We start from the raw sequence: 20,826 nt of genomic DNA, 5'->3' as shown, positions 1-20,826 counted from the left end.
CGCTTTTCAGGGTTAGTCGGAGCGTTCACAGTGAGCCTTTTGTCTGGTTTATGCCGCCGACTCCCAAGTGTGTAAATCGTTTGAACGTCGAAGCTTAATCGCACTTAGACTGTCAGTCATGATTTAGGCTCAAAAGGTATTTTTGTTCTTGTGTACGACGTCAAGGACTTTGCAAGGCTGCGTTTGAAAGTCAGAAAGAGATGGAGGGTGTCCTAGAATTACCTGCGCCATCTTTCATTATTTATTTTATTAAAAGTTTTTCTATTGTGTATTTTCTCTTTGTGTGTACATGTGTGGTCTTTTTCTCTCATCTCTTTACTTTTTCATAAACTCAGATCAACTTTCTCCTCTACAGCCTGCTGGGTTTACAGCAGGATTTGCTTCTGGGTTTAGCAGTGAGATCAGGTTTAAGGGTGGAGGTTAAGCATGTAGTAATGTGCTGTGAGAGTGTGACTGCTCTTAACTGCCTGATTTCTCCCTCCAGCCTACAGCACCTTCTACATCATCGGTCTGGTCCTGTCCATGCAGATCCCCTTCGTGGGCTTTCAGCCAATCAGGACCAGTGAACACATGGCTGCAGCAGGTTAGTAACCAATCATTTGGGGTTAGGATGAAAAGTGAAGAATAGCATTAGAAGCCAGCAGTATGTGTTTTACTGCAGGCTTGTGGAGTTTTATTGTGAAGAAGATCATTGTTGATCTCTAGTACAAACACATTCTCCTCTGTACTTCAAACATGTCATTTGTATTACTCATACTCATTCATATATAAATAAATCATATGTAAGTATTAATGTAGCATTTTAATCAGGACTGCATATATTAGATCTTCTAGATAATTAAATTTAATCATGCAGCAAGCTCAACTCTTAAACATTGGGCTGAAGTGCAGTTAAGGTGCATGTAATGTCTTTAATTATTTCTTTAATGAAAATAATGAAATGCCTTAAAGAGCAGGCTAAAATACACTTTTAAGGTTTAATAACTGATTTATTGAAGATTTTAGGTTGTAGAAACTAGATCTGTAATGATCAGTCAGATAATCAATTAGCTGTCAACTGTTAAATTCATCTCCAACTATTTTGATTATCAATTAACCGTTATGAATGATTTCTTAAGAAGAAAATATCTAGATTCTCTGATTTCAGCTTCTATTTAATCTTCTCTATAATGAACTGAAGATCTTTGAATTGTGGACAAAACAAACTATTTGTGGATGTTATTTTGGGCTTTGTGAAAGAATGATGACTTTTTTTTTTTTTTTACCATTTTCTGACATTTTATAGACCAAACAACAAACCAATTAATTAAGAAAAGAATCAACAGATTAATATGATATAATAAGAAACCATTTACAAATTAACATCATAATAAAGTACATATCCATTTCCTCTATAACATCCCTAACCCTAACCCTTCACTCAGTTTACTAGTTAAATAAAGATCTTGTGTTGTGTGTTTTCTCTGCAGGTGTGTTTGTGCTGCTTCAGGTCTACGCCTTCCTGCAGTACCTGAAGGACAGACTGACCAGGCAGGAGTTCCAGACTCTGTTCTTCCTGGGAGTCTCTCTGGCTGCTGGAGTTGTTTTTCTCTCCGTTATCTATCTCACGTACACAGGTTAGTCCATATTGTGTGGTTTGTAGAAGGTTGGTCTTCTGAATAGCTGTGAAATGCTTTTTTTAATTTAAACTTCACAATGAAACAACAACTTTTTTTGTTGTTGTTCTTTTGTGGCGAGATAACTCAATTACACTTGTGATGTTTAAGCTGGAAACACACTCCACAGCGTTACTGTAAACACAGGCCACAGTAGAGCTGACTAGTCACTTGGTTCGATATTCAATCAGCTGGAGAATTAGCTGTGTAAACATATTGGATTACTAATATGGATTTGCATTTAGAGATTGTTGTCAAAGGAGAAATGAAACATCCATACAAAGCTGAGTACACAGCAGCTTTTACCCTGGTAAAGATTCCCAGTTCCCACCATGTTTTCTGTCTGATTCACACATTTAGTCTTAAAGGAATAGTGGATCAGACTTAGTAGACTTAGTTTTAGTAGTTATGTTATGGTACAATTATGACACAAAGCTTTATTTTAACCAGATGATGAAACATTCGCAATCCTCGATAATAGCAGAGCTTTTATTCTGTCAGAGATAATAGACCTGCTTTTCACACATGAGTTGTAATGAACAGTGGAATTAAAGCCAACAGGTGGCGAACACACACAGTCAGGTAAAATGTATCAAACAACACAGCTGAAGTTTGAGAAATGACTGTATTTATACACATCATTGGGAAGGAATGTTATCTTACTTTTGTGTGTTTTTAAAGGATGAGGCTTGTATTATTGAATATTTTTCCTAAAGCAACAATGAGTTAGTTTCCTACTCTGTCTGTGACGCTCATCCCAAACCAACTAGATCTAATAGAAGACATAAATATTTAAATAGAGGTCATGAATATATAGTTTATAGCTCAGTAATTTCCCAGAAGAGCTGGCCACAGTAGTTTTCACCTAACACCACCCTAATCAGGAGCAAATGCATTTTTGGGGACTATTTTCAGCAGTGGATTAATACATATTTGGTCCTCATGTGAGTATTTCTGGGGTGTTTTTTGTGTATTTTTTTCCCTCAGTATCTTTTGGACCACAATGGAGCTCTACAGCACAGAGTAATAAACTATATCAGGCATTCTTGGTACAATCAGTTCAATGCCAGCCTCATGCTTTAGCTCTCTTGTTGTCCTCCCAGGATTATAGGCGTTAACTCAAAAATGAGGTATAATTTCATTTAAATGAGGTCTATTCACCATCATTTCCAAAATGGAAATGGAATGAAGTTGGCTAAAGTGATAACACAGAATCTGGTGATAATTTATACCTTATGCTTTATAAACACTCAATTTTGACCGGGGAGGACAAAAGATCCACAGTTGACGGGAAGATAACAGGAGGGATAAAGAACTGAAGCAGCATTTTAATATCTTGACTATTTACAAGCGTTGTTACTTTGAACCCCAAAATAGCTGGAAGCTGTAATATTGTGGTGATTCTGCCAGACAAGAGACATTTGGACCCTTTGATGAGTGTGGTCACAGTCATTAAAAGCCTTATCTAAACCAAACAGCCACATTAACGCTACATGTAAAGCAATAACCAGTTATGATGAGAGCCATCAGCCATCCACTGACATCACACATGTATTATCTATATGATAGGACCACCTGCTGTATCCTGTTTTGCCGTGTAACAGCCGCGATTAGTTTTCGTGCTCTCGTTTATCACAGCAGAGCCGGCCAGAGAGAGAGTTCATTACAGCCACTCATGACGTCCGCAACACGCAGCAACACGCTTATTAGAGAGTAATTATATGATCAATACATGCAGGAGGAATGTTGCAAAGCTTTTACGCCTTCCACTGATGCGTGACAGCATGCACAGACAGTCCACAGCGGTGTGTGTGTGTCTGTGTGTCTGTGTGTGTGTGTGTGTGTGCAGGTCAGGTTGTGTGGGCTGCTATTTGTTTTAAACACACTCACATTCTAACAGAGTCCATATGGTTTGTGTGTGTGTGTCTTTCACCTTCAGGGTACATCGCTCCATGGAGTGGGCGCTTCTACTCCCTCTGGGACACTGGGTAAGTCATCAGAATGAATGTTTTGTACTTTTCCACCAGATTTAAAGCACCTCACCACAGCGCCAATAATGAATTAGGTTGAAAATTATGTACAGCAGCACCTTTACCTATAAATCTGTTGAAACTGTAGGAGGTAGAAAAGTGGTGGGGCGGGGAAAGATAGTCACTTTCATCCGAGATTAATTCCACCTTGTCCACTGGTTGATTTACTAAGTTTTAATTTATTCAGCTTTAGTCCATCTCGGAGCATGTGGTTAATAACAGATCAAAGGGATAATGATTCTTTCTTGAGCAGAGGGGAGGGATGGTTTTTACCTTCAACAAATGGAGATTTCTTTTCTCTCAAATACTATAATCGATATTCTCATGTTTTTGTTCAGATTTGACAGATAAATCAAATGCATACCAAGTACAAAAATGTTGTTATTGTGAAGGAGTGAGTCACTCAGCTTCATCCGAAAATCCTAAACAGATAATGCCCCTCCTCCCCCCTCCCTCATCCCAGATCTGGCTTTGCAGAGAAGTGGCAGACTGAAGCATCAGCTGTAAAACCCTGAAACTCTCATTTTGTCAATGTGCAGTGTGTGTGTGTGTGTGTGTGTGTGTGTGTGTGTGTTTTGTTTGTGTGTGTTTTGCTGCAATGCAGTGAAAGTAATGGGGGTCCTCCTCCTTGGACCCCGAGACAACTGACCTCATCTAACAGAAAAGTGTCGTTTTATAATGACAATACTTTCACTATGTTTACCGTCACTATGAAGAACTCCTCCTCCTCCTCCTCTTCTACCTTTGCTAAACTGTACTCCTCTGTTATATCTCACTTCTGTGTGTCTCCTGTGTCGTCCACAGCTACGCTAAGATCCACATCCCCATTATAGCATCGGTGTCTGAGCACCAGCCCACCACCTGGGTGTCCTTCTTCTTTGATCTTCACATCCTGGTCTGCACCTTCCCAGCAGGCCTCTGGTTCTGCATAAAGAACATCAATGATGAGCGTGTCTTTGGTAAGAGTCAAAGCACACAGGAAGTTCTTTTTCTATATCATTTTTCTATACTTTTTTAATAATGTGAACACTGTTATTGACCAAAATCCTCAAACATGTCACCACTGGCCTTTGAACACAGTCAGAGTGTGACTCAGTGTTGATGATTAACAACCAAGGCAGCAGTTTTGGATTTGGAAGCGAGGTGCATTAGAGTAGCAACACTATCAATAATGCTGGTAATTTCACTGGTGTTAATGGCTTTTACACAGTTGTCATGAGTTATTTCTTTTCCTGTCACTCTGCACTTGAACACTGTGATACAGCCTGACATAAGCCTTTAATCCAAACAACATCAGTGGTTGTGTGAATTTTGAAGTTTTTATTGAACTTTCAATGGTAACAGTAAATTCCATGGATGCAGGGTTGGTGATACAGGTCATGGCTCGGGTCTAGACATTGTGAGACATGGTGTATGGAAAAGAGGAATATTAAATAATCAGGAATAAAGATAAGTCTGACTCGCATATATGACAGTGAGAGGTTCAGTTCATAATAGAGAAGGAGGGAGTGTACTATAATCACAGTCACTGGTGCTCTCAACCAAGTTTTCATCAGTCCTTCCATATAAGCGTTGCAGATAAATAACCAAACCTTACATAATAAAAGAAAACATTCCCTTTGATACATTTGGTATTTGAGATCTATTCCTTAGTAAACATACAGCAGGAGTCAGGGGATTGAATATTGTAATCTTAGCATAGTGTTGCAGTGTGTACTATAATTTAGCATAAAAATACTACAGTAGTAAGAAAAAAAAGGTCTCCTGAGAAAAGCATTCAGATTAAAGTTTTTTTTAGTGCTGAATTTATTTGATAGTAGATATTATGCAGAAGCATTATAAAGCACATCGTCATGGAGATGTGTTTGAGGTAGAAATATATATTTGTTATTTAAAATCCAGCTTGCCCACACAGCACACTACTTCATATAGTGTGATTACAGCTTTGCATAATGTAGCGTAGTTACGTTTTTTTGAAGTTATATTGGCTGAATTTTTTATGCATTTTATTTTAGTGTTTGAAATTATTTATTCATTTTGATGTAACCCTCTAAAATTCAGTTGGACAGTACTGCATACTGAAAGTTTTCAGTACCTGGATGAAGCAGAAAGTGGTGATGTGTGGGCATTTGTCAGTGAGACATTGATCAGTGTGTTGGAGACACACTGCAGAGAATCAAACACTTGTATGTGTGTCTGTCTCCCCCTGTTTCTTCTGATGCTCAGTGTATACTTCCACTTTTCTCCTGTTTTCCGCTGCCTCATTATCACTGACTTTGTCACTTTAGTTCGCCAATGCTACTTTAGTTTCTGAACCTGTCTGTTTGTACTGTACTGTAAGTCTTATTTTTGATTTAAAAGTAAAATATATTCATCTGGACTTTAATGTGTGTCCCTCTCTCTCTCTTCTGCTCTCTCTCTTTCCTTGTTTACTTTGCTGCCTTACTCTCATCTTTTTTTTCTGCTCATCTCTTTCTTGCTCTCTACTTGTTGCCTCCTAATCATGCACCGAGACTCTTTGATCTCAGTGTATGAGAAAGCATGTTAATACAGACACACAAACATTTTATAAGCATATGCGTGTGTAGTGTACATTTTCTCTACCTCTAATATAACTTAACAGCATTAAACTGAAGTAAACAGGATACATTATTAAATAAATCATCATAAATCAAACCTCTTCATCTCTCTCTCTCTGCTCTTCCTACACCAGTGGCTCTGTATGCCATCAGCGCTGTGTATTTTGCCGGCGTGATGGTGCGTTTGATGTTGACTCTGACTCCGGTGGTGTGCATGCTGTCGGCCGTGGCGTTCTCAAGCGTCTTTGAACACTACCTGGGTGATGACATGAAGAGGCAGAGTCCGCCCGCAGAGGACAGCAGTGACGAGGACGACAGGAAGAACGCCGGCAACCTCTACGATAAGGTCAGGGGTCAACAGCATGGGTTTGTGTGGGTGGGTGTGTAAAATGTGTCACCTATTTTCTTATCTTTCCATTAATGATTAATCATGTTTGATTAAGTGGAAGACAGAAAACTAAATGAGCTGCTCATTGCTTATTTGAAAAGTAATGCAATGACACAATGTCACATTTGTTTAACAGTCTCATAACAGCACAAGCATCATTTTGTTTCACCTTTAAAAGTCAGAATATCCCTGTGGCTGTTGTTTTATATTGAATCCTTTAACTACACACACAGAATACAACTTGAATAACTGAGAGCCTGCTCACCTAATATCAAAACATTAACATAAAAAACTATTAACAACATTTAAAGCTGCACTAACCATTATTTTTACATTATCCAAAGGTTAAATGACTGTGTGTAATGTGGAAGGCGTCACGCAGAGTGATGAACCTACAGAGCGTTATCCACCGACTCTGCAGTTCAGCTTTATGGAGCATTTTTACCGTCTTTCAGCTTTCTTGTTTTTATGACCTAAAGCTTCACTGTTCTGGTTCCCTCTCACTGCTCTCATCTATTTTGTTTCCAGCTGAAGCAGGCAGCTGTTTTCAGAGAGAAAACTCTGATCAACCCACTGCATTCTACCTGCCTAGCAGCAAACAGCAGGCAGAGTTAGTGATCAGCTAGGGAACATAGTGGAGCATTTTGGAGCTAAAGCTACTTTTTATCAGATCAAAATAGAGCTAAAAGCAGAGAGAATATTAGAATTTACATTACAAGTGGCTAGAAACACAACTTCAAATGAATCCTGAAGTTGCTCTCAGCTGAATGTGTAAATAGGCAAATATTTGCTAACCCATTAGCCACAAAAATCAATTCATGCTGCTTTCAGTTAAATAAACTTGTGTACTTACATTTGTCAGACCTGGCTTTAATATACAATGTTTCCCCCTTGGAAACATTAGGTTTCTTCATGTATTTTGTCTTCTCAGACAAAATGATTCTTGACAAACTAATGAAAAGCCATTCTTGGCATGAAATGATGCAACATCTTCTTGTGACCCCAAGCACACAAAGTGTAGACATGAGTGGTGAGCAGCTCAGCCAAAGAGAATTAGCATTTTACAGGCCTGCAGAGGAGGTATTCAGAGTATTTTACAAAAAAGAATAGAGAGAAATCAGAAAAAATAAACACAATTTAATTTAAGAGAAATATTGTTCCTTTCTCGATTCAGCTTGTGACCCTTCAGATTTATCCAGTGACCCTTTTGGGTGTCCCAACCCCCAAGGATGCAAAACATTAAATGTGAACAGCACACATGTAGACAGTTAAACATCCAATAATATCCAAGAATTGCATCCTTTCCAGACTCATCTGAAAAATATTTGTCTTGTTAGAAGGAATTTCTAATAAATATTATTATTGAAAATATTGTATGCTGGTATCTCTGGCAACATAAAAAACAGCCTCCACCTTCCTTCCTCAGGGAATCTTAATAACACTGATGGTCAATGGTTTCCTCATCCGTTGAATGCTTTTCTTCTGAATCGATACACTGGGAACAATACTAAGCTAACCTCTCACAGCTCTCCTCTAAGAAACGCCATAAAAGAGCTGAATGTCTGTGTGAGAATTCTCTTAATGTCTTTTAGTACATGAACAGCTAATTTGTACCGCTAACCTGTCTTGTAAGAGTCTCAATAACCTTTACAAACGGCCTCCTGTCTGCTCGTGTTCTCCCCCTGCAGGCCGGCAAGGTGCGTAAACATGTGTCAGAACAGGAGAAGGCAGAGGAGGGCCTGGGCCCCAACATCAAGTCTATCGTCACCATGCTGATGTTGATGTTACTCATGATGTTTGCTGTGCACTGCACCTGGGTCACCAGCAACGCCTACTCCAGCCCCAGTGTGGTGCTAGCATCGTACAACCATGACGGGTGAGAGTAATGATGACCCTGTGCATTTCTCATATGTCATATTAGTAAGATATTACCCAGTATGGAGTGTGACTGATGCCAAACAATACAGTAGCAGTGTGTCTGGATGATGGTAGAAGCTTTTCAGTGTCTTTAGTGACTGTAGTGGATTCATGTTTACCTCAGTTGAATTGCAGCACTTTTTCTCACTTACCCCTCAGCCAGACATATAGTTTTTATTTTCCAGCTTCCTGGTTTTGAGATATCTACTGCTTCCCGATCTTTGCCACCACACTCAAAGCAATGAAAAATGACTTTTTAAAATTTCATCAGAGCTTTCTCTCCAGGAACAGTGTTCCCATTACTCACAGACCTCACTTTTTATCAGAACTACTTTCTACCACAGAAATAGTCCCCATAAAAAGCTTTTTTGTGTTATAGTCCATCTATACCAGTGTTGAACTCTTTCAAGTATCATTTTTCAATTCTGTGAACTTGAACAGATAAAAAGACATTGGGTCTCTTGGTACAGATAACACAATAAAAATGTAATAAAAGTAATAATCAGATCAGACATTAGTGTCAGTGGATCCTTATTCTGACTGAGCCCTGACAAGAAATTATTGAAACAGTTTGCTCTAATAGACTGTTGTTAGGAGACCACAGTTCATTCATCTCCATTGTAGTGATGGTAGAAATCTATGACCCAGTCAGATAAAACAGAAACAATCTGCATGATTAGATATCAATAGCAGTGACTGAGTAAAAGGTTTTGGTCTAATATAAGCAGTTTATACTTCCACTGTGTCGTCGACTCACCCACTTGTAACTCTCTCCTCCAGCTCCCGGAACATTCTGGATGACTTCAGAGAGGCCTACTATTGGCTGAGGCAGAACACAGACGAGCACGCCAGAGTGATGTCATGGTGGGACTACGGCTACCAGATAGCAGGCATGGCTAACAGGACAACGCTGGTGGACAACAACACGTGGAACAACAGTCATATAGCACTGGTGAGAGAATGAACACTGTTGATGACATCTGACCTTTCACCTAGATTTTCTAAATGCAACCTTTGATTAAAGGGACCGTCCACCAACTTTTAAACATCACAGGCATATATACTCTTACCATCTTGTGGCTGTTTTGAGTTTTGTCAAATCTGAGAAAATAACTCTGATGTCAAAAGTGAGAATACAAACGCATTTAAATCTTCTTTTAAAAAGTGGCCAAAACAGACCTGGATTAGAATATACTGGAACTTGTTGAATATACAGATGAGTGTGTCTTTCAATTTTATTTTTACCTCTGTACTTACATAGTTTAACAGCTCCTACTTGAGTTTTTGTCAGCCAGTATGTGGGACTGTTACTGTCTTGCTTTGGTCTATTGCACCACCAAGTGGACACATGTTTAATATGTAGGCCTACTCTGCACTGTAACTGAGAAAAATGTCACATGGCACTTTCATCAAGTTTGGACTCACAAGAGACAAGATTTTAAAAAGTCATCAAAGCAGTACAGATATCCTGACTTTGTCCCTAATACAAGTCCAGCCTACACTTCCCATAATGCAATGTGATAGCATGTTTTTGCCTGGCCTTTCAACCTCCATGACTCCTTTTTTATGATTAATCTTTTATTCTATATTTAAACAACACAGAAAAAGTGAGAAAAATAAAGTCATGACAGATTCATCTGAGCAATGTGTTGCATAGCAACTCCTAAAAGAGAAACAACATAGTCACAACTCACTCAATAAAATAGTTTCACGTCTAATCATACAATAATTATCAGCATCATCACGTCTATATATGGACTTATCATATGATACATGGACCTTGATCCTTTTTTTATGTCAGTGTTGCCACACTTCACATTAGCAGCCAAGAGACTATTCATGTCACATTGTCTAAACAAGTAGTGTCCTCCATTCCTCACTGTGCAACTCTTTATTCCAGTTTGTCAAGTTATTTCTTTCTACTTATCTTTGTGTATTCATATATAAACGGTTTTTCAGAAGTAATTAATCGTTGACTCAGATTTGACAAAGGTTGACTGGCACAGTGCTGGTATGGGTGTACTTTCTATTCCATTTCAATTTGGCACACAAAACAGCAGACAGCTCTGTGCAGCATATAAACAAATGAGCACATTTACTAACAGCTCTGTGAACAATACACACTCATTTATCCTGGCTCTGCTTAACAGCTGCGATAAAACCAACTGATGAACTATGCTCGCTGTTTAAAATCGATGGACTATCACGTCATTCTCAAGCTCAACCGGACTGATACCTTTATGTCTGCGTTCCCTCAGGTGGGTAAAGCCATGTCATCTAACGAGACGGCAGCCTATGAGATCATGAGGTCGCTGGATGTCGATTACGTCCTGATCATCTTCGGCGGGGTGATTGGCTACTCAGGAGATGACATCAACAAGTTCCTCTGGATGGTGCGCATTGCAGAGGGAGAGCACCCCAGAGACATCAGGGTGAGACACACACACACACACACACACACACACACACACACACACACACACAGTCACTTAATTAAAGAACTCCTTCCACGACAGACCACAAAGAAGTGAGCGTGCTGAAGTAGTTAAATATAATGGAGAGATGCTTGTTTGATGCGCTCTCTCAGGCCCGCTGAAGGAAATCACTGACTGATGATCGAGTGTGTTTTAAGAAGTTTTAGCTGCAAAATAGCATGAAATTGTGGCTCAGAGTGTGTTTTAGTTCATTTATCGCTCCAACCATCTGTCCTCCCTGTCATCCACCCAGGAAAGTGACTACTTCACCCCACAGGGAGAGTTCAGAGTGGATAAAGATGGCTCCCCCACCCTCCTCAACTGCCTTATGTACAAAATGTCTTACTACCGCTTTGGAGAGATGCAGGTAAGTCCTCATGATGAATCCTTCTAACTGGCAAAATGATTGATTTTTTTTTTTCAAAGTCGTTAATGGATAAATATGATTAACGTCTCCATTTGTTTTTTTTTAACTTCCGTCAAGTTGGACTTCCGGACGCCGCCAGGCTTCGACCGGACGCGTAACGCTGAGATCGGTAACAAGGACATAAAGCTGAAGCACCTGGAGGAAGCGTTCACCTCAGAGCACTGGCTGGTCAGGATTTATAAGGTGAAAAAGCTGGAGAACAGGGACCGCGTGGAGCATAAGCTGCGAAGCTCCGACACCGCCAAGCAGAAGTACACGTCCAAAAAGGTAAGATGGGAGAGAAGGCACAGCAAAGAAACGTGTGTGTGTGTGTGTGTGTGTGTGTGTGTGTGTGTGTGTGTGTGTGTGTGTGTGTGTGTGTGTGTGTGTGTGTGTGTGTGTGTGTGTGTGTGTGTGTGTGTGTGTGTGTGTGTGTGTAGGAGTGTGTTTGTTTTAGAGCCACTCTGAGGTTTCTAAGTAACAGAAAAATGAAAAACAAAGCTGAGCCTGAGTCCAGCTCCATGACATTATTGATCAGCTGCTGGTGCATTTTAGGGGGTTGAATGAAAAATCTTTACAAGCCAGCGCTGTAATGATCAAAAACTAAACATGGAGCTGCTTTTGGAGCCTTTTGGAGCCATAACCTGCCTCAGTTTAATACATGAGACACACTGAGTTAGATTTCATTACAAGTGTTACTGCCAGGAGGAAAATGATCCCCAGGTTAACAGTAATATTACCCACCAGCCTCTCAAACAGCTGCTGATGTCATGTTTTATCTTTACCAGATTTTTACCTTATCATGGCTCATTGTAAGACACCACAGCAGACAGAAAAGTAACACATTTAAGTCAGGGACCGTCATAAAAGTGCCAGAAGACACACACACACACACACACACACATTTTATTTTCATAGTACAAGCTCCTGTTTTAAAGGGAAATCAGGGAATGAACTTTAGGCAAGGCAGCTTTATTTATGTAGCACATTTCATACACAGGGGCAACTCTATATGTGCTTTACATAAAAACTAAATATCACATGATTTAATAGTAAGATTTGATGATGCAGCATGTGCTTGGCTACTAAAGCCCTCCTCTGATGTTTTATTAGTTTATTCATTTAGATAATTTTATAAAACTATGATGATGTAGCAGTGGAGATGAGTCTAATCCACTCCTGATGCATATTTTTGAGATATAAACAGCTAGAGGTACAGGAGGAAACTTTAGATAGAAATCTTAGTTCATATGTAAAAACAAAAAGTGTGAAGGATGTTTTTCTATCAATCTATCAATCAAACTTTATTTTTATAGCAGCTTTCATACAGGTTAATGTAGTTCAAAGTATTTCACAGTTGATTGACAAGCTGATAATGAGACAGAACAAGTATAGACCAAGAACAACACAAATAAAAGGAATTAAAAACAAGAGGAAAAAATAAAGATCAGTGCACACAAGAGAAACAAAGAATGATAAAAATGTAATGGAGTTTTTGGTCATGTGTCCCTCTGCAGACTGCCAAGAGGAAGCGTGGATACATCAAGAACAAGCTTTCCCTCAAGAAGGGCAAGAAACTGACCAAGAAATCTTTATAGAGCGTCCACCACCGACAGAGGCACACTGGAGAACAACAGAAGAGAAAGAGAGAGAAAGAAAGAGAGAGAGGGTGGGAGGGAGGGAGGAATAAATCTTACGTTAAAAAAAACAAAAAGAAAAAAAAAACAATCAGTAAAAAAAATCCACCAATTAAGACGAATAAGGAAGAAGCAGAGGTTCTCCAGCCTCCCCTCACCCCCCCACCCCTCCCCTCCCACTCCCACCCTCCGTCACGTCATCCCCGTGCGTCCTCACCTGGAGGGTCCAGGCTTGGAAACGTTACATCATCACAAAGCGGAGATCACGTCGACCTGATTTAAAAAAACGCAGAGGGGTCAAAGGAGGCGAAGAACGGGAGACGCCAGCTAGTCCCAGCCCCACCCCTAACCCCCAAATTCCCCAACCCCCCCCAACGCTGGTTTTAACCTGAGGAACTGTGACCTTTAACTCACATTTCTTTTTCTTTTCTTCTTCTTCTTTTTTTTTTTGTACTTGAATGTGCCGGTGAGTGATAGGAGAGGCAGAGAGAGCAAAGAGATGAGTTGTCTTGTAGTTGTAAGGACTGCTCTATGCATTACATCATTTCTTCTCCACACACCCTCTCACAATGAAAACAGGTAAAGCATGACTTCAGGATGATTGTTAATGGTGTTCCTTCCTTGTTGGAGTTCATTCAATTCAAATTCTCACTCCTGATACATGATGAGAATATTCCAAAACATTGCAAAACCTGATTTACTCTGATCAGTGTTAACACATGCTGGTTTTAACTGTGTTTCATCAATACACACACACACACACACACACTCACACACACGTGCCAACAAGGAGAAGCCATCGCTCTTCATCAAGCCTCATTCTGCTGCACTGACAGGACATTTTTAATGATAGAACCAGACATGTACAGACGACTTAAAGAAGCATTCTTGTTTATTACAACTTATTTTTCAAGTTCATTTGTGATATCTAACAACAGCATCATCTCTGGAAGGAAGTCATGTGGTAAAGAAACCCGAGCAGGCGGCTTTTAAACAAACCTCCAAGAGAGAAAGAGAAAAAAAAATAATTTCCTTTTTAATTATAGCCTTCAAAATAAAGTTAGCGTGAATCTGGTTAAATCCTCAGTTTGTTTACAACCCCAACTGATGTAAAGCTACACAATAAGAGCTGAGAATGATCCGTCCATCAGTGTCCAGCTGCAGTGGGTTTAAATATCAACATATCTTTTTAAATCCAAGACCAAGAACCCAAGTCTCCTCTTTCTTCTTCTTCTTTTTTTTGGTTGTTAATGATTAGTGAAGAGCAGCATTGTGCAGGCAGGTCTCTGAGCTTTAGGGAGTCAGTGAATTTGTGTTCTCAGTGTAGTTTTTAATGATCACTCTGCTGCACGCTGCAGGTTCAAACTCCACTGAATGTAAAATGGACTGATTTAAGACGGAGCGCCGTCGGATGTGAAGCGGGGCCTCGGAACTCTCCGGCTCTCGTCTGCTAGTCGCTAACAGAGGACATCTGTCTCGTCCTGCCGGGGTGATTATTAAAGACACATTTGAAGTGTAGCTGCTCATTAGCTTTAAAAATTAAAAACGCTTTCAGCTGTTAGCGCCGAGGGTGCCGAGCCTTTTTCTTTCTTTCTTTTTTTTCCCCCTTCCTAAAACTCTTCCAATTGGAAAAACCGATGAAAATGGGAAGCAGCGCCTACTTTTGAACACACAGCTGTAGTGTTCTGTAGTGTTCCTACACACAAAGTCTGTCACGCATCCACCAGCTTCTTTTCGAGTCAAATGTGAAGACCCCCACCCCACCTACCCCACCCTCTCTCTCTTTGATCTCCTGTCAAACGTTCCACTGCGCTCTGTAGATAGCAGACTTGCTTCTCCCCTCACAGGTACAGTAACAGGATCAAACGCTCTGCTCCCACTGCTTTATTCCCTCGTGAATTTAGAAAAATATGAAGTCTTCTTGAGCTGCCAGCAGGAGCAGGAGGAGGTGGCTCTCCACCAGAGGGGCCGGGGGGGTGGGGGGCCTTTCATAGGGTTAAAACATTACACTCAAATCACTGTTTGTCAGATGTTTTACCTCCAGTGGTTTTCCTCCAATTGGCTAAATTCCCACTTTGTTCCGGTTGTAGCTCCGTCACACAAACCAGTGGCTTAAACATGAGGATTTCTTCCTACATATGTGATATAATATGGTTTGAAAGTGTAATGCCCCCCCCCTACTGTAAATCCTCCCCTTTATAATTTAATCCGCCTTATTCTCATTTCTTGAAGATAGTCCAAGAAACATAATCCACGCTGCGCAAGCTCCACTTTGATTCTGTTGTGAGCTTGTTTGTTTTTGTGAGAAGAGCAGCGACGTGGTAGAACCCAGGAGGAGAACCAAGAAGATAGAAGATAGCATCGGCCTTAAAGAGGGAGAGAAAAAAAATGAAATCATATCCAGAGCTCAGCTTAGAGACAGTCATTGAGTGTATTTATTTACATGGACGATGAAGGCTGCGCTGGTGAACTAAAAAAAAAAAGAAAAAAAGCGAGTGTAGCGTCCTATCACGACATGCAAGGATTTTATGTTGTTTTTTTTTGATTTTCTAAGTCAAGGTTTCTTCCATCGAATTGTAATGATCTGGATGCAGGTGTGAGAATGAAACATGCCTTTTTGAATAAAGAGGTTGAAATAATAACACGCGTTTGTTGTTTTATTGTTCAGCTCATGTGCACAATGTTTGGATTTAACATGTATTAAAAATGTATCTCTCTGAATAACACTACTATTAGTTTAATAATATAACTAATACCTCCACCACCTTATCGTTTGCATTCATTTCTTGATGTTTAATTAGTTCCTTGTCTACAAAGTGTAGTCGACTGTTGTGTAGTTTAAGTTGATATTAAATGATGTAGTAACAATGAAACACAGTGGTCACCAACACTGCTGCCCTGCATGTGTTAGGTAGCGCTCCACTCTAACACACCTGATTCTAATTATTAACTTGTTATCAAGCCCTAGACAAGCTTCAGCTGCTTCATAATGACTGATTAGAATCAGGTGTGTGAAAAGTGAAAAATGTTCCTTTGGGTACCTGCCTAGTTATAGTTTTAGGGTACTTCACAAACTGAACCTATCCTTTAAAGGACCAGTTGTCCTGTTTGTTCAATCACACTTTATTCTTATATTACTTTTCCTACATAGTAACATAACAAAGTGCTTTATATAGAACAAATGACTCAATAAAAACAGGAAATGAGAAAAATGCTATAACTCATGAATCTGTAATGAGGAAACACCAGAGGTAGGATGTGAGCAGTTGGTAAGTGTATCTGCAAATCAAACCATAGACTTGATATGTAGTAGTTAGTGTAGCATGAGAAATGTGAAGGCTTCCCTACATCTGCCTCTCAGGACATAAATAATGAACTGTGTCTTCATCTCTTTCAGTTGCTGTTGAACCCTAACCCTCCCTTGAGCACTTAGAGCTACAGCTTGGTGCAACTGACACACAAACACAAGCTTATAATACACAGTTGTTTTAATGTTTCATATTTCAAATGATACAGCCATAACCATTCTCTAAAAATGCACACAATAAAAACAAACATCACATTTTGTCTTTAAAAAAAAATCATACAACTGCATTAACAAGAATGCATTGTTTCTACATAAACTGTTACAGCTCCGTTGTCGAAGCTAGAATATATTTATACATTCAGTCAAATCACTGAATGTATTAAAAAATTCCACAATGAGCACGTTCACACTACGTGACATTTGTGATGACATCACAGATGCAAACTAACAAATAGGAGATGAAGATTCAGACTCAACAAAAGGATGTTAATACGTATGAAAGGCAGGAGTGCCACCTTTAAATGACGAGCATCTTTAAACATCTGAATCCATATATGAGGAGTCAGTAGTGCTGTCAGGGTGACATCATGACAGCAGGAGGCGTGAATGAGCTGCAGAAGTCTGTTTCACTCACTAAATACTGCTTGCCATGTTTAATGTGAAAAGAAATGCTACATATAGAATGAATGAAGGACAACACTGACAGTTTTCCTCTTTTTTTTAGCCCATTAACTACTAATGACCTAAATTTTACATTATTAATATTGATCATAGGTTTTTTTGATGCATTCATTCTTTTCAGTACTGAGTGAACACTTTAAATTAAAAATAAAATTATGGAGTCTTTTTTAATGTCCATAAAAAAGACAGAGTGGCGGGTCTTGTCTGCATAAACAATCTGATGGTTCCATGATGTTAGCTTCTCAGAGCTAAATCATCAGATATCAAAAACATCATCAGATGTGGTTGTTGTCATTATTACCAACTATGCAGCTGTTATGATAACAATAATGTTGAGTGTACAACTAATCTTAAATGCAAAAAGTAACTATTTATGAGAATCTGTTGATATAGAAACAAGACAATTGTGACAATGGTTGGCACATTCATTTAGTTTCATATTAAGTTCACCACAAATACAGACTAGCCTGCAGGTCTGTATCTTATGAAAATAATCACTATTTCAATCATAAATGAAAATCACAATTAAATGTTTTTGGATTGTTTGTGAGTGTCCTTGAATGCACCATGTTGAAGTAAAACTGTTGCTGCACACAACTATAATCAAGCTTTGATGATAATAATGAAAATAATGCAAGTTGGTTTTCAGTGTACTCAGATGAAAGGAGCAGTTGTCAGTAATAATCAAATATAGGCTACTTGTAGTTATTGGGCTTAGACATGCAAAAAATAGTGGCACTGTCCTTTAAAAGAACTGAGAATAGACAGGCTCCACACAATGTCTCTTAATTTTTACCTCCATCCCTGTTTGTCAAATTATGAAAGATTCACTTTGATTTGTGTCATCTGTCACAGGAGTAACAGTAACATTTAGTCCTCCTCATCCTCTTCGTCATCATCCCCTCCGAATGACAGAAGGCTGTTATTTTTGACTTTCTTTCCAGACTTCACCTCCTTCTTCTCCCCCTCCTCCTCCTCCTCGTCCTTCTTCTCTCCTCCATCGCTCTTCTTCTTCTTTTTGCTGGAGCTGGCGGTGATGCCCTGGAATTTGTCTGAGGAGGAACGCTTGGCTGGTTTCTTGAAAACGATTTTACCATCAGCTGGAGCTTCATCGTCTGTGGAGGAGATGGATGTGAATGACTCATCAAAACACGTTGAGAATTGTAGGAGTTAGTGATCATGTGATAAGGTGGTTAATGCTCATTCAGTCTCACCTTTCTCCGAGCCACCACGTGTGTCCTCCTTGATCTTTTTCACTTCCTCTGTAGTCAGGTCTCCATCTTTTAGGACCACAATTTGAGGTAATTCATCATCTCTATCACTCCCGCTGTCATCATCCAGTGTTGGCATCACCTGACGCTGAGAGGAGAATATGAAAGTTAACATTAAATACTCAGAACAAGTATTCAGATCCTTTACATAAGTAAAAGTACTGCAGTATTATGAGTGATGTAGTATGCAGTATTACAGTAAAAGTACTGCAGTATTATGAGTGATGTAGTATGCAGTATTACAGTAAAAGTACTGCAGTATTATGAGTGGTGTAGTATGCAGTATTACAGTAAAAGTACTGCAATATTATGAGTGATGTAGTATGCAGTATTACAGTAAAAGTACTGCAGTATTATGAGTGATGTAGTATGCAGTATTACAGTAAAAGTACTGCAGTATTATGAGTGATGTAGTATGCAGTATTACAGTAAAAGTACTGCAGTATTATGAGTGGTGTAGTATGCAGTATTACAGTAAAAGTACTGCAGTATTATGAGTGATGTAGTATGCAGTATTACAGTAAAAGTACTGCAGTATTATGAGTGATGTAGTATGCAGTATTACAGTAAAAGTACTGCAGTATTATGAGTGATGTAGTATGCAGTATTACAGTAAAAGTACTGCAGTATTATGAGTGATGTAGTATGCAGTATTACAGTAAAAGTACTGCAGTATTATGAGTGATGTAGTATACAGTATTACAGTAAAAGTAGTGATATATTATTATATATGACATCATTAGATTATTAATAGTGAAGCATCAGTGTTAGAGCAGCATGTTACTGTTGTCGCTGCTGGAGGTGGAGCTAGTTTATACTACTTTATATACAGTTAGCTAGTTTACACTACTTTATATACAGTTAGCTAGTTTACACTACTTTATATACAGTTAGCTAGTTTATACTACTTTATATACAGTTAGGTAGTTTATACTACTTTATATACAGTTAGCTAGTTTACACTACTTTATATACAGTTAGCTAGTTTACATTACTTTATATACAGTTAGCTAGTTTACTTTACTTTATATACAGTTAGCTAGTTTACACTACTTTATATACAGTTAACTAGTTTACACTACTTTAAGGAAGGGAAGAAAAAAAACAAAGTTCTGATACACAATGTGTTTTCAGTTTTTGAACTTTTTCTCTAATCTTTGATTTTTGCTGAAATATTGGATCATTTGAACATTTATTGAAATGAAAGCATGTGAGAAGTTTAGAGGGAAAAATCACTATTTGGTGGAGCTGTTAACAACTCAGGCATCTGAAATGTGAGCCGACTACACACTGCTTTCTGGTTTCATCTTTAACAATGTGTTGTATTTTAAAAGCTTGTTATATTATCCATTGTGTCAAATCTTCATCTGAAAAGTCACTAAAGCTGTTAAATAAATGTAGTGGAATAGAAGTATAGAGTAGCATCAAATGAAAATACTCAATTAAAGTACAAGTACTTCAAGATTGTACCTAAGTACATTACTAGAGTGAATGAAGTGAGAGAAATAAGCCGCGTGGAGCTGTGTTGAAGGGGGTGATGTGGTTTGAATGAGCGCGTCAGGATACAAAGGGGAGGTGGTGTCTTGTTTCAATAGTATTAAATGATATAATCAGTATATTGTTACTAAAACACAATATAACATTACATACAGTTGGTCAAATACACAGCTAAAGTGTACGTGTCATACACTCAAATAATCTAATATTAACCTGATCCAAGTTTACACGGCTAGCTAAATGAGCCAAACCACCACAGTATACATACCTTAGTATCAACATTGGGTCCTTCTTTGTAACCGACGTCATTTTTAAACTTCTTGAGAAAGGACGGCTCTGCTGGTTTGACCCAGGACACTCCACTGACCTTCTTATTCATTGCAAAGCAGCTAAAAACAAACACGCTAATGAACTGGGCCTAAAAACACTTTAATGTTAGCGTAGCTTCCGCCAAAACAAAACATACGTCACTACGATGTGCCGAGGTGCGTCACGTGACTTCAGGAGCTACTACGATTGGTGAAAAGGAGAAGCCGTCGTACAGACGTCAAAAATGTAACCGGTGACGCGGGCTTCGACTTCAAAATAAAACAGAGACATTTAACGAAGGCGAAACGAGCATCTTATGTCAGTTTTGTCAACTGCCGAGAGACAAAGATGGCAGTCATTTACGCTAAGCTGCTAGTCTGCACAGGCTGTAAGCAAAATCACACCATATATATCCAACACAGCTTAGTAGACGGCACACAAAGTGAGAGGCAAGACGACACATAGCCTAATAGTTAGCAACAATGAAGCGTTCACACCCAAGTGGCGTTGTAATTGTTGTGATGTAATTGTGCGTGCATTTGTGTGTGAGTGCATGTTGGCTCATTTGCAAAAATGATATACACATAGTTAATGTTAGGCCTACATACATTAAATAAATAAATGGCATAGAGATTAATCAGTTATTTGCTTGCAATATGTTTGATTTGTTGCATA

General features: G+C 39.0%; 2 protein-coding genes across 2 annotated transcripts in view; one reads left to right on the top strand and one right to left on the bottom strand.

Moving 5' to 3' along the window:
- The window catches only part of LOC128365800 (dolichyl-diphosphooligosaccharide--protein glycosyltransferase subunit STT3B-like), a 62,899-nt gene extending 47,171 nt beyond the window's left edge, over positions 1–15,728 (top strand). The window contains exons 6-16 of the mRNA XM_053326386.1: positions 485–583; positions 1,470–1,616; positions 3,595–3,643; positions 4,490–4,644; positions 6,399–6,610; positions 8,341–8,528; positions 9,350–9,521; positions 10,828–11,001; positions 11,297–11,410; positions 11,528–11,737; positions 12,967–15,728. Of these exons, the coding sequence (XP_053182361.1) occupies positions 485–583; positions 1,470–1,616; positions 3,595–3,643; positions 4,490–4,644; positions 6,399–6,610; positions 8,341–8,528; positions 9,350–9,521; positions 10,828–11,001; positions 11,297–11,410; positions 11,528–11,737; positions 12,967–13,047 (1,601 nt within the window). The 3' untranslated portion in view covers positions 13,048–15,728. The remainder of the gene's footprint in view (positions 1–484; positions 584–1,469; positions 1,617–3,594; positions 3,644–4,489; positions 4,645–6,398; positions 6,611–8,340; positions 8,529–9,349; positions 9,522–10,827; positions 11,002–11,296; positions 11,411–11,527; positions 11,738–12,966) is intronic.
- An 849-nt stretch (positions 15,729–16,577) lies between these two features.
- On the bottom strand, positions 16,578–20,282 carry kiaa1143 (KIAA1143 ortholog). Its single transcript, XM_053326802.1, has 3 exons — positions 20,111–20,282; positions 18,289–18,433; positions 16,578–18,189 (listed from the first exon to the last, which is right to left on the bottom strand). Exons 1-3 carry the CDS (start codon positions 20,219–20,221, stop codon positions 17,945–17,947), a joined length of 501 nt encoding a protein of 166 aa, XP_053182777.1. The 5' UTR covers positions 20,222–20,282; the 3' UTR covers positions 16,578–17,944.
- Between the last annotated feature and the right edge of the window lie 544 nt (positions 20,283–20,826).

The sequence above is a fragment of the Scomber japonicus genome, chromosome 10, assembly GCF_027409825.1.
Source record: "Scomber japonicus isolate fScoJap1 chromosome 10, fScoJap1.pri, whole genome shotgun sequence".
Classification (NCBI taxonomy): Eukaryota; Metazoa; Chordata; class Actinopteri; order Scombriformes; family Scombridae; genus Scomber; species Scomber japonicus.
Note: the sequence above shows the minus strand (reverse complement) of the source record. Positions and strands in the feature narration are given on the sequence as shown.

What these genes read in the sequence shown, in the direction of transcription:
- kiaa1143 (XM_053326802.1), bottom strand. Translation starts at nt 20,221, where the DNA reads ATGAATAAGAAGGTCAGTGGAGTGTCCTGGGTCAAACCAGCAGAGCCG. An exon ending in GACCCAATGTTGATACTAAG is followed by an intron (nt 18,434 to 20,110) that starts GTATGTATACTG and finishes TTCTCCTCTCAG; the next exon opens with CGTCAGGTGATGCCAACACT. An exon ending in ACGTGGTGGCTCGGAGAAAG is followed by an intron (nt 18,190 to 18,288) that starts GTGAGACTGAAT and finishes TCTCCTCCACAG; the next exon opens with ACGATGAAGCTCCAGCTGAT.